Here is a 13,764-nt window from a genome sequence, read left to right as displayed (position 1 = left end):
TCCTGTGGAAGCAAAAGCAAAACCTCTTCTCCAAATTAACATACCTTTTGACTTCAATTTTGAAGTCAAGGTATTTTTAAAATACCTATCTTGGATTAATTCAGCAGCATTTATAAACAAATATCTTTTAACAACTGCTGCTCCTTCCTCAGCATTCAAACAATTCAAAGAGAGCATAATAGCATACAGTATCCAGACTGTCTGTTTTCCATCATTATATGGCTTTATTTTAAACTCTATTTATTTTATTTTATTTTTAATTTTTTGACTTTTTGAGACAGGGTTTCTCTGTGTATCTCTGGCTGTCCTGGAACTCACTCTATAGACCAGGTTGTCCTTGATCCACCTGCCTCTGCCTCCCAAGTGCTGGGATTAAAGGTGTGTGCCACCACACCCAACTACTCCTTTTCTTTCTTTTTTATTTTAAGAACTTTAACCTTTTTCCTTTCTCTCCAAAGCCTGCATATATTTTTAACACACTGTAAACCATTTAGAAGTTTTCTTTGTCTTTGAATCTCACTTTACTGTATATCTCTCTTTTTCTGACCACATGAGTCTTTAATTTGCTAAGCAATATGGCTAAGATTAAAGCCATGACTTTGATGGCTGAATCCAGCCCATTCCTTAGATTTCTGAGATTTCAGCTTCATGGCAAAGGTACCAACTGGAGCCATGTTTATTGCCACAACTCTATGGCATTCCAAGGTCCCTGCCACCACCAAAAAGCATCAATACCATTTACATGTTTCTTGGCAGAACCTCTTTAAAAGACCTGCAAGGTTTTACAGCTAAAGCTGAGTCAGGAAGCCTCTCTTAAATGAGAGCACTTGCCTCTAGCAAGCAGAGCCCACCTGAGAAAATGCTGCTATTAAGAAGCCGTGTTTAACTCTATTCTTTTTTATCTAGAATAACTTCCTAAGCTCTCTCAGGCTTTTAAGTAGATTTGGTCAGCCCCATGTTGGCACGCCATTCTGTTGACTGAGATTGTCCCACAGCATCAGGGCAGGAACCTGGGCACAGAGACCAAAGCAGAAGCCATGGAGGGGTGCTACTCACTGGCTTGCTCCCCATGACTTGCTCAGTCTGCTTTCTTATAGAACTGGTGACCACCAGCCCACTCATAGTAGGTTGGGCCCTCCAACACCTATAACTAATCAAGGAAATGCCCTATGGACTTCCCTGTAGGCCAGTCTGATAGAGGCATTCTTTTAGTAGAGCTCTTTCTTCCCAGAGGACTCTAGCCTGTATCCAGCTGACAAACACCAACCCAAGGAGTGACCTCGGGCAAGTTCTCCTATTCATTTTTCTTTTTTTATTTTGAGTGTGTGTGTGGTGTATGCATGTGTTCACATGTTTTCATGTGTGTGAACCAGGGATTGACATGGGGTGCCTTCCTTAGTTACTCTCCACCCAATTGCTTTTGGGACAGGGTCTCTTGCTGAGCCAAAATGTCATCATTTTGGATCAACTGGCTGGCCAACAAGGACGTCATGTGCAAAGTAGAGTGTGTTGATTTAAACATATATGTGAACACTTGTGTATGTGTAGATTGTAATATTTTATTTATATAAAATGTATTTTTGTATTGTATATGCTTATGACAGCTCTTACTTTTTTCTGAGGATAAAATGACATGTTAAGACTTGCTGACACAGCTGTCGGTTAAGCTACAGGGGAATAAAATGCAGTTAGGAATGTCATAGCCAGCCAGACCTGGTGGTACAGGCCTATCATCTCAGCTCTCAGAAGGCTGCGATGAGATGGTCCAAAAGTTCAAGGCCAGTCCAGGCAGCTTCGTCTTAGAGATTTTTCTTTGGTGACAAAATGCCATGACCAAGGCAACTTAGAGAAGAAAGCGTTTAATGGAGACTTACAAGTTCAGAGGGCGAGTCCATAGCCATCCTGCTGGGAAGCGTGGCACTGGGCAGGCATGGCTCTGGAGCAGTAACTGAGAGATTACACTCTCTGATCCACAAATATGAGATAGAGAGGGGACGGGGGCTGACTGGGAATGGCATGGGCTTTTGAAACCTCAAAATTTGCCCTAAATTATACACCTTCTCCAACAAGCCCACACCTCCCAATCCTTCTCAAATTGTTCCACCAACTGGGGACCAAGTATTCAAACATATGAGCCTATTAGGGGCATTCTCATTTAAATCATCACACTCTGTCTCAAAGCAGAATTGTAAAGGGCTCCATCCCCAGCCCCTTGAACCCAATCCCAGCATTCAGGAGACAGGGACAGAAGCAGTGGATCATTGTGAGATTGAGGCCAGCCTGATCTACATAAAGAGTTCCAGGCTAGCTATAGCCACATAGTGAGACCTTGGCTTAAAAATAATAAGGAGAATGTCAGACTGAAGCTATTTGCGGGTGGGAGAAACTGAAAGACATTAAATGCAGTATAAAGGACTCGAGAAGCATTTTTCTCATTCTCTGTTCTTTGGGGACCATTGTCAGAAAGACCTAAACAGACACATGCAAACCCCAGGAGCCGATCAACCAATCCTAGAGGACTGTACAGGTCAGCTAAAAGCCAGATTTTATGGAAGCCCCAGGGAGCCCTGCCCAGAATGAACATCTGCATGGACAGATAGAACTATCAAGCAGTCCTTCAAAATGAAAGGACTGCAACACGAAATGAAGGAACCCAGTGACAAAAAATAGCAACAGGTAGCCAAGTCCCTAGTGTCTCTCTGTATGTGTATGTGTATGCTCTGCCGAATGCCGGTTGGCTCACCGTTTCAGGGTGTGCTCACGAGAGCTCTTGCTGCATGGTTTTGTTGCAGGTACAGGACAAGGTCAGTTATAACAGTTGTTTACTACCTAGCAAGGGGGAGATCTTATTGTATATTCACTTGTCAGTGAGCATTAAGTATGCGCCTAATGCATACCGGTGGAAGATAGAAATGCATGGAGTAGGTTGGGGCATCAGAATGCCCTGCACAGAACCATTTCCCAGAAGAGCTCACGTAAGTCCAGAGTGGGGAGATAATTTGCCAGAGCTCACACAGCAAGTTAACCATAGAGCTGAGAATAGAGTCCAGCTGTCCTGTCCTGAAAGAGAGCCAGGCAGGCTGCCCAGGGGAAGCAGAAGTCGGAGGCTGCCTTTGTACAAGCAGGAGGGACAGACACACACCTTGACTTCAGGCTTGCGTTCGAATCCTGTCCCCATACCTTGTCCTTACTTCAGTTGGCCTCTCTGAGCCACAGTGTCCACACTGAAAAGCAGAAACAGTTTTCTGCTTGGCCATGACAGATATTAAACAAGATGTATAAATTGACTATGATGTAGTCACAGTGATGGCAATGACATAATGATGGTGGTGATGATGGTGGTGATAACGATGGTGGAGGTGATGATGATAATGACGGACAATGATGGTGGTTGTGTGGTGATGCTGGTGGTGGTGATGATGGTGGTGGTGATGCTGGTGGTGGTGATGGTGGTGATGGTGGTGATGATGATGGTGATTGATGGTGGTGATAGTGGTGATGATGATAGTGATGATGCTGCTGGTGGTGATGATAATGACGGACAATGATGGTGGTTGTGTGATGATGCTGGTGGTGGTGATGATGATGGTGGTGGTGATGCTGGTGGTGGTGATGATGGTGGTGATGATGGTGGTGGTGATGATGGTGATGACGGACAATGATGGTGGTTGTGTGGTGATGATGGTGGTGATAGATGATACTGGTGCTGATAATTGTTGTCTGAGGGTGTCAGTTGCTGTGATAAAACACCATAGCCAAAAGCAGCTTTGGAAGTTCCATTTATACTCCCATCACTGATGGAAGTCAGGACAGGAACTCAGACAGGGCAGGAGCCAGGAAGCAGGAGCCGATGAAGAGGCCATGGAGGGATGTTGCTACTGGCTTGCTCGGCCTGCTTTCTTATAGAACCCAGGACCACCAGCCCAGGGATGGCCCCACCCACAATGGTCTGGGCCTCCCACATCAATCACTGATTAAGAAAATTCCCTTATTTTCAGCCTGACCTTGTGGAGACATTTTCTCAGTTGAGGTTCCCTCTTGGCAGATGACTACAGCTTGTGTAAATGACATAAAATCTAGACAAGGCAATGGTGATGATGATGATGACGATGGTGTGGATGGTGGTGTTGGCCGTGGTGGCGACAATGGTGAGGTTAGTGTTAGTGGTGACGATGGTGTGGATGGTGGTGTTGGCCGTGGTGGCGACAATGGTGAGGTTAGTGTTAGTGGTGACGATGGTGTGGATGGTGGTGATACCAATGATAACGGAGACAATGGTGATAACAGTTGATGATGGTGAGGGTGAAGAAGAAAATGGCAATGGCCACGGCTGATGAACATGATGGTGGGATGGTGGCTGTGATGTCAGAGATGGTGATGGGTTTCTTTAATTCAGGTGAGGTTTGTCATTATCTGTCTTCTTGTCAGCAATGACGCCTGGACTCAGAAAGAGCTCTCTGTGTGGGCTCTAAGAATGTCCTGTGCACTCTGTCATGTGTGCTAACAGCATCCTGATAGATCACTACTCACCCTGCACCCCATTTTAAGGGGGGGTGACAGAGGCAGAAAAGGGAAACGATTAGTCCCACAGCAGGCTACTGGTTGGCAGATGTGAGCAGCCGTGGTCAACCTTTACCCCAGCCTCTCTTGATTCCTTTGGTGCGCCTGACGAGTGGACATGGACGCATTTTCTCTGTGGTGTTAAGTTGCTCTTGGTGCTAAGGAGTGTGGACCGAGCTACTGATCACTGTGTCCCCACAGCGGCAGTGGAGGCCTGTGTGCTGCACGGGCTGCGGCGGAGGGCTGCTGGCTTCCTGCGAAGCAACAAGATTGCCGCACTCTTCATGAAGGTGGGCAAAGGCTTCCCTCCGGCTGAGGAGCTGAGCCGCAAGGTGCAGGAACTGGAGCAGCTCATTGAGAGCGCGTGAGTGTGGCATGGGGGGCAGTGTGCATTGCTCCGCAGCTTGGGGAGGGCCCACACCTCCTGTCTGTCTGTCTCTCTCTTCCTGTCTGCTCCTTCCTTGACACATGCTCCGCCCACTTGTCACTCAGCTCTCCGAATTCTACCCACTTTCATCCTCTCTGCCCCATCCCCCTGTTTATTTCACTCCCTGTCTTCCTGTCTGTCATTACTTTCATTGTTCGTTCCCCAGCCATGAACTTGAGTCTGAGACTATGAGAATAGGGTGCCGCATCTATGTCCCCGGCCTCTAGGCAGTGTCTAGCTCCTGGCTCATGACACAAGATGGCTGTTGAGAGATCAAGTGCCAACTAGGAACCATGCCCCCGTTTTATTTCTGTGTGTGTGATGTGTATGCCCATGTACATGTTCACATGTGGGCGTGTGTTGTGTGTGTGTCTGTGTGGAGACCAGAGGTTGACATAAATGTCCTCCTTGGTCACTTTCCACCTGTCCACTGAGGTCAGCTCTCTTATTTGAACCCAGAGCCAGATCTGCTGGCTTAGCCTATCTTGGAAACCTGCAGCAAAAGGGCTCTGTGGGAGAGGTGGGCATGTGGGAAACTGAATGGGGCTGTGTCCTGCTGGACCATGGGGCAGTGGGTTGGTAGTGGGTGAGGCCACAGGACCCTCATGGCCATAGTACACAGTTACCTTCCCAAGGGCAGCAGGGTGTCTTTAAAAGAACTGAAGATCTAAGCCTCCTTGGCCATTCTTTTCTAGAAAGGGTGGGGAGGGGAAAGAGAGGGAAGGAGAGACAGCAGCGGAGGAGAAAAGACAGGGGCTGGCATCTGGCTTCCCTGCTGGCAGAGCCTGCAGTGTTCTGCTCGTTCTTGGCCTCTCTCTGCCTGATGCTTTCACTCTCCCCCACCCCGACCCTCACCCTTACCTTCTACCTCCACCCCCACCCTCATCCCACCCTCATTCCACCCTCACCATTACTCCCACCGCTACCATCACCCCACCATCACCCCTACCCTAACCCCCGCCATCACTCCCACCCCTCTCCTCTACCCCCACCCCTATCACTCCCACCCTCATCACCCCCCCCCCATCTGTGAGTCAGGACAGATGTGTCTGTGAGTGTGTTCTATGGATTCCCTCTTTCCTGATTGTGCTCTCTCCTCCTGATGGTCTCAAAGGCGAAACCAGATCCAGGGCCTGCAGGAGAATGTGCGGAAGCTGCCGAAACTGCCCAACTTGTCCCCGCTGGCCATCAAGCACCTGTGGATCCGCACTGCCCTGTTTGAGAGGGTCCTGGACAAAATAGTCCACTATCTGGTGGAAAACAGCAGGTAAGTGGTATGCTCTGTGGCCGCCTGGTGGCCATTCTGGGAACCGCACCCTTGAGTTTGAAAAGCTTAAGTAAAAGCTTCCTGGAGGTTTGACCCTGAACTACTGCAGTTTGAAACCTGGAGAGGATTCAGGTGTTAAACAGCAGTGTGAAAACAGGGGCTTCACATTTCGGGTAAGACGGAGGGGTCTTGGATCCCACCCTTTTGCGGTTTCCTCCACTTGGTCGCTGACAGCTAACAGCTACCCTACCTCTCTGTACCTTGGTGGTCTCTTCAGCTTAAAAGCACGTGGTGGTTTACAGCAAATATATAGAAATGAACTTAGTGGGCCATGGTATGTCGAAAATACACCATGACTCTGGACACTTCCTGTCCTGTCTCAGATTAAAGGTTTTATGGCGTGAGACTTCTTGTTCAGCACCCATCCTGGTAACTACATCCACACATCATCTACCATGTGGGTGCTGGTAATCAGACCCGGGGCCCCTCCAAGTGAGAACTTTACCATGCAGTCGCCCCCTAGCCCATCTAACTTTTGTGTCCTTATTAATAGTTCGTGTTAGATGAGTTTTCATTCCTGTTACTGCTCACAGACAGGTGGATGCCTTCAGCACGGACATTGTATTGATGACATCATGCATTTATCAGGGTCAGATTTCAGGGACTTGGGGCTTGGTGTTGACGTTTGTTTTGACTACCAGGGTAGGACAGCCTGTTAGCACAGCCTTTGAATCTACAGCACAGCATAGCTGGACTGCACAGCTTTGCCTTGGAAACAGAAGGACAGCATCCCCTGAGAGCCTCACGTCTCACTCCTTTGCTCTCCTAAAATCCTCAGGGCTGTGTAGTGAGCAGGTGCCCATGAACTGAGGCCAGGCGCCTTTCATCAATTGTTTTGCTCAGCCTATGAGATGCAGTTCTTGTCCCCTGCAGCTGAGGTTCTGAGCTGGGCTCCTGGGGTGTGGAACCTAGTCCACCCACGTGCGCCCTCTGCTGGTCTCCATGCAGACCCGCATGTTCTTCCCTCCCACTAGTAAATACTATGAGAAGGAGGCTCTCTTGATGGACCCTGTGGATGGCCCCATCCTCGCCTCTTTGTTAGGTAAGTCGACTCTGGGCTGCATCTGGTCCTTTGCTTTAGGGGTTCAGGGACCTGTCTCTTGCTCTAGTGGACTCTGGGGCATCCTTGAGGCAGTTGGTTGGGAACACTTTTGGGGACTCCAGGTTCCCAGCCCTGTGTTCTCCGCAGTGGGGCCCTGTGCCCTGGAGTATACCAAGATGAAGACTGCTGACCACTTCTGGACTGACCCCTCAGCCGATGAGCTGGTCCAGAGACACCGGATCCACAGTTCACATCTGAGACAGGACTCACCCACCAAGCGGCCGGCGCTCTGTGTGAGATGAGTGGGCAGTGGGAGGGCCTTGGGCAGGGTTTGGACTCGCCTTGGGGCAGGGAATGGGTTGGGAGGCCTGACGGTCACTCACAGGTGCGTCTCTGTCATCTCATAATACCAGATCCAGAAGAGGCATTCGAGCGGCAGCATGGACGACCGACCATCCGTCTCTGCCCGGGACTACGTAGAATCCCTGCATCAGAACTCCAGGGCCACCCTGCTCTATGGCAAGAACAACGTCCTGGTTCAGCCAGTGAGTTGGGTGGGCTTAGATCTGTAACATGAGGGGCCGGCTTGTTGGGGTTTCCATCCAGCCCGGTACCCCAACAGCCGGCAAATCCCAAAGAGAAATTACACACAGGACTCCATAAGGTTATAAACTGATTGGTGCATTAGGTCAGGCTTCTTGTTAACTCTTATAACTTATGTTACCCTATTATCCTTATCTACATTAGCACATGGCTCCATACCTTTCTCAGCTGGGCAAGTTACATGCTGCCTCTTCAGTGGTCTGCACAGGAGAGGCTGAGGAACCTTTCTCCTCCCTAGCCTTATCCTATTCTCATTACTCCGCCTCTACTTCCTGTCTGGTTGACCCGCCTATACTTCCTGCCTGACCAATCAGCGTTTTATTAAAATACATGATTGACAGAATACAGATAATTCTCCCGCACCATAGATCACGTTCTGAGGGTTTGGCTACAGGCTATGGGAGAGGGAAGGTCCCTCAAACTTTAGGCTGCCTATCTGTTTATTCATCCATTTGCCTACATATTGATTTATCTACCCACCTACCTTCCCATCTGTTCATTCATATATTTACCAAAAACTCCATCTATGCATCTCTTCATCTACCTATATAATCATCCATCCATCCAACCTCCATCTGTAGTGTCTCCATTCATCCACCCATCCATCCATCTGCCCACCTATCTATCCATCCACCCATTCATCCATCCATCCATCCATCCACCCATCCATCCATCCATCCATCCATCCATCCATCCATCCATCCTCCTATCCATCCATCCATCCATCCATCCACCCATCCATCCATCCATCCATCCACCCATCCATCCATCCATCCATCCATCCATCCATCCATCCATCCTCCTATCCATCCATCCATCCACCCATCCATCCATCCATCCATCCATCCATCCATCCATCCATCCTCCTATCCATCCATCCATCCATCCATCCACCCATCCATCCATCCATCCATCCACCCATCCATCCATCCATCCATCCATCCATCCATCCATCCTCCTATCCATCCATCCATCCATCCTCCTATCCATCCATCCATCCATCCATCCATCCATCCATCCATCCATCCATCCTCCTATCCATCCATCCATCCATCCATCCATCCATCCATCCACCCATCCATCCATCCATCCATCCATCCATCCATCCATCCATCCATCCATCCTCCTATCCATCCATCCATCCATCCATCCATCCATCCATCCATCCATCCACCTATCAACCCACCCATCCATCCATCCATCCATCCATCCACCCATCCATCCATCCTCCTATCCATCCATCCATCTACCCACCCACCCACCTGTTTGTCCGTTCATCCATCCATCCACTCACTCAAAAATTTCTATTCCTCCATTTGCTGATACCCACCTACCTACATAATGTATACATGTATTTGCTTGTCCATCCATCTACCCAGTCATCATCTATCTAGTCAGCCTCTCACTTGTTCATTCATCCATTTGTCCATTTATCTGCCAGTAAACTAACATCCTCCATTCACTCCCCTGTATATTCTATTGGTTTCTACATCCATCTGGCTGAGTATCCATCCATCCATATATATATATATATATATATATATATATATATATATATATGTATGTATGTATGTATACACACACACACACACACACCTAGGCATCTGTACATCTATATATAAGTACAAATGACCATTTTTCTAGCTAGCTGCCCTGCCAGCAGCTCTTCTAGCTCTTCTGTTCTCTACACCTCCCGCCACCAATTGTTAATCTTTCTACCCACCTAACGGCTTGTCCACTTAGTCTGTCTGTACATCCCTGTCCACCAGGTCATCTGCCTGGCTGTGCATGTTTACTGCCGCTCAGCAAACGGCATGGCAGAGGTGTGGCATTGAGAAGGTGGACTTTTTTTGTCACTGACATCTGGCCAGTGCTCACTGTGAAGTGCCTCATGCTGCACTAACTGTAGAGATGGCAACGTTGAAGCCCACACAAGGGGCAGCATTATGATTTGCTCTCACACAGGCTGCTTCAGTGAACTGATTGCCTTCTGTGCTCCTACAGCTGCCTGGGCACAAGGGCAGAGCATGAAGCATGAGCAGCCCCTGCCCTGAGGCAGTGTCCCTTGCTGTCCTCAGGATCTCTGGGTTACAATCAGTGTGGTGTTTGGGCCCAGCTGGAAGAAAGCAGGAAGAGACCCAGCTCTGTGGTCACAGCCTCAACCACTGGGTGACCCTGGGCAGGTCATCCCACCATGTGGTCTGTCATATCTGCATCACACTGAGTGTAAGGCCCAAGTTTCTCAGACGAGGAAGTCGTGAGTTTAAGATGCAGCTGGATTTCAAGTGACCAACAAGAAGCTTCTGTTGCTAAGGACTGGGTGCTGCTCAGAGGTAGAGGGCTTAGTAGGCCAAGGCACCATCCACATCCGAGGGGGAGGAGAGAAAGGGAGGGAGGGAAATGGAGAGAGAGAAAGAATACGAGTCATCCAGATATTGAAACATGACCATGCCAGGCTCTCGTGGCAGAGACAAGTGGTTGTCATGATCTATATATGGCTCCCAAAGCCTTAAGCATTTCCTGTCAGTCTCTCAATACAAAAAATTTGGAGACCTCTCAGAAGTTCCGATAAGCACAGAGTGAATGCTTTCATCTCAAATGAGGGTCTGAAGGCCCATGGACCACGCCGTCCCTGCCTTCCAAGGGGATCTGGGGCTGGGTGACCTGGGGAGGTGAAAAATGGACTGTCACCCTGCTCTCAAGGCCACGTCACAACAGCATTGTCACTCAAAGCTGACTCACAGGCTCCTCTGTCAGGAGATGCTTAAAACGGACTCATGTGTCCTCCCTGCAAAATAACAGCCCTGCCAAGCTCAACGGAGGAGTGATTGACAGAGATGAGACTGAGCCTGCGTGTGACCATGCAGCGATAGCCACTTCACAGCTGTGAGATGCCACAGGAAATCAGATGTGCCCCAAATCGGGGACGGATAAGACTGTGACTCAGGAGTGGAGGGCTCCTTCCCGGAAGAGAGATGGGAGCATTTTCTTGCCCACCCACTGACTTGGAGTGACGGGATGTGGGTGAGAGGGCCCATGAGCAGATTCTGGATGGATGGAAGATTGGGCTGCTGGGTGGAAGCACAGAGGAGGGCTTGGAGGAAGGTTTTCTGGGTGATACCGATGGGGTGTGGTGCAGGTTACCTGCCCTCTCTTTACCCCCGAAGACTGGCCCAGATCCAGGCCTTTGTAAAGGGGGCAATGTTGGAGCAGCAGCCTCTTTTACTGGGTCCAGAAGAACCTTGGGATGGAGACAGTCTCAAGAGGGAGACGTGGGGGCACTAGTGCTAGGGGAGCAGCGTTCGCCGCTGGACTCTGCCAAGCTCATCCTGGATGGTAGGCTGCAGGTGGCTTTGCTCAGCACGGCACCGGGAAGGATGCCCAGTGGCTTCCTAGTGGTGGCAACCAACAGCTCAACCCTTGGGTTCTGCTTCTGTGTCCAGCAGCATGGCCTGGCCTGAGCTCTCCTCTCTCCGCAGAGGGATGACATGGAAGCTGTGCCTGGGTACCTGTCCCTGCACCAGACGGCTGATGTCATGACCTTGAAGTGGACACCCAACCAGCTGATGAATGGGTCTGTGGGAGACCTGGACTATGAGAAGAGGTAAGAGAACTTCAGATGAGTCCCCTCCACCCCCCTAAGCACAAGGATGCTCTCTTCTCAGGGGAGGATGGCCCTGCCTGCTGTTCTACCTGGTTGACATGGTTACCTACTAGCCTCCTTGCTGCTGTGGCCTCAGAAAGAACACCAGCCTTGGGAGCACCTGGAGACAAAGTGGCAGAGCCTGGGCGGGGGGGTGGGGGTGGGGTCGGCATGGTCGGCCACTCACATCCATACATCTGCTCTCCAGGGCTAGTGAGATGGCTCAGGGAGCAAAGGTGCCATCCACCAAGCCTGACAACCTGAGTTCTATCCCTGGGACTCATCTGGTAGAAGCAGAGAAGTGACCTCTGACCTCCACTCATTCAACATGATGTGCACTCCCCCCACATTAATTAATTGATTAATTAATTTTTAATTGCAATATAAAGAATTCGTAAATAATAAATCTTTCGCCTTTTACTAAAGATGTCCGTGGAGGGGAAGAATTCGTAAATATGCTTCCCGACCTATCAAAGTGTAAGGATAGCAAATCAAGAGACTGCAAATGACACCTTAGCCAAGCTGTAAGGACGCGTCAGACTGAATCAGGAACTGCCCCCCCCCAGCCAAGTGACCTTGATCAATCACCTTCACAACCCCCCAGCCTCAGTTTCCTCATCTGCACTGCAGGGTGTGCATACACATACAGAGGGACCGATAAATCCAAAGGGCACTGTAGTTGCTGACCACCACCGAGGATGTCTGCTACCTGGCCGTTGGCATGGCCAGCTGGTGGCCCAGCGTAGGGAAGACCTGTAATGAGATTCTGCTCTGACTCCGAATAAGAGGCAGAGGAGTAGAAAGAAGTGGGTCATAAAAGGTGTCAGAAGTGGGATGCAGCCACTGGCTTGATACCTGTGTTAGTCTGGGTCCTCCCGAGCGGGTGCCATGAGAGGATCTCTGAAAAAGGTTTTCTCGGGGGAGGACCTGGGGGTGGGGAGCTGAGGGCAGAAGCAGGGGTTGAAAGGAAAAGACTCAGACTGCCATGCATGGAGACAGGAGAGAAGAAGGATGGTCACACAGGGAGAGAATCCACCCGGCTGTCCAGGGGAGCCTGGACTAGAGGGCGCTATAATGGGGCCTCTTCTTTCCCCAGCATGGGCCTTGATCATGCCCCTGTGCTTACGTGGCAGCTTGGTAGGACCATGGTTGATCTGGGAGTGGCTTGCAGTACCGCTGAGCCCTCTCCCTGGTCTGGAGTTTGAGTGATTGTGTTCCTAGGCTCCCACAAAGCCCACATTCCCAGGTGCCCCCTACCAAGGTGTTCTGATGGGAAAGTCATTTTAGAATGATGCTGGGTTCTAAGCTAGAAGCACATGCTTCAGTCAGTACTCAGAGTGACCATGCCCAGGCATGGTATTCAGAACTGACTGTATGGGAGTAGGGAGGGCTCTGGGTTGAGTCCTTCAAATGACGATTCTATTGAATCCTCAGAGAAACACTCCAGTAGGGATCCTATTAGAACCTCCATTTTATAGTCTGGGAAACCGAGGCTTAGATTAACCCTCAAGTCATACTACCTACCCATGTAAGGTCAAGGCTGGGAGTGGCCATTCTAACTTCTGCCTGTGGTCACATGGTGGCCTGGAGGGAAGGTTCTGGGCTAGTATAGCTATCTAACATCCAGGTGCAAAAATGTCAAGTCCAAGCTAACTGGAGCACTTGTCCACGGGCAGGAGACCGCAGGCTGGACCCAGGGACCTGAGTGCCCATGCCTGACTCATCCTGTCTTTGCTTTCCTGACCTTCCATGCATGGTTCTGAACATCCCTGGGCAGCAAGGAGCTCTTCCTGGGCTGTCTAAGCATAAATAGGATCGTTCCCTCCCACCGATTGTGCTTAAGTAATGGTGCTAATCATGCATTGATCACTGTGACCTCTCAGTGCTGACTGGCCGGCCTGGGTTAGGTAATGACAGTCAGTGCTGACTGGCCAGCCTGGGTCAGGTGACCATCCCAGAGTCCCAGGGTAGAGATTTGGCAGAGTTCTGCTCAGGTAACCATGTAGCAAGGGAGGAGGGATTCTTCAGAAAGTTGAGGTGCTGAGAGCAAAAGAAGGGGAGAATGGCTGGATAGTCTGGGGACACAGATACTGGGACAGGTGGGCCTTGGTGAAGGCAGAGGTGCCCCTGCGTTGGTCTTCTGGTCTCCTGCAGTCTCCCCC

At 49.9% G+C, this 13,764-nt stretch overlaps 1 protein-coding gene across 4 annotated transcripts in view; it reads left to right on the top strand.

The window, feature by feature from the left end:
- The window catches only part of Sgsm1 (small G protein signaling modulator 1), a 78,839-nt gene that overhangs the window by 22,396 nt on the left and 42,679 nt on the right, over positions 1-13,764 (top strand). For all 4 annotated transcript variants that reach the window (XR_015737321.1, XM_087903704.1, XM_087903705.1 and 1 more), the window contains 6 exons: positions 4,762-4,924; positions 6,102-6,254; positions 7,289-7,356; positions 7,504-7,649; positions 7,770-7,901; positions 11,439-11,563. Coding sequence is in view for 3 of the 4 variants with exons in the window: in XM_087903704.1 (XP_087759830.1) it covers positions 4,762-4,924; positions 6,102-6,254; positions 7,289-7,356; positions 7,504-7,649; positions 7,770-7,901; positions 11,439-11,563 (787 nt within the window). In the remaining variant the exon portion in view is untranslated. The remainder of the gene's footprint in view (positions 1-4,761; positions 4,925-6,101; positions 6,255-7,288; positions 7,357-7,503; positions 7,650-7,769; positions 7,902-11,438; positions 11,564-13,764) is intronic.

Source organism: Myodes glareolus, chromosome 2 (genome assembly GCF_982192425.1).
Source record: "Myodes glareolus chromosome 2, mMyoGla1.1, whole genome shotgun sequence".
Classification (NCBI taxonomy): domain Eukaryota; kingdom Metazoa; phylum Chordata; class Mammalia; order Rodentia; family Cricetidae; genus Myodes; species Myodes glareolus.
This window is presented reverse-complemented; position numbering and strand designations above follow the sequence as displayed.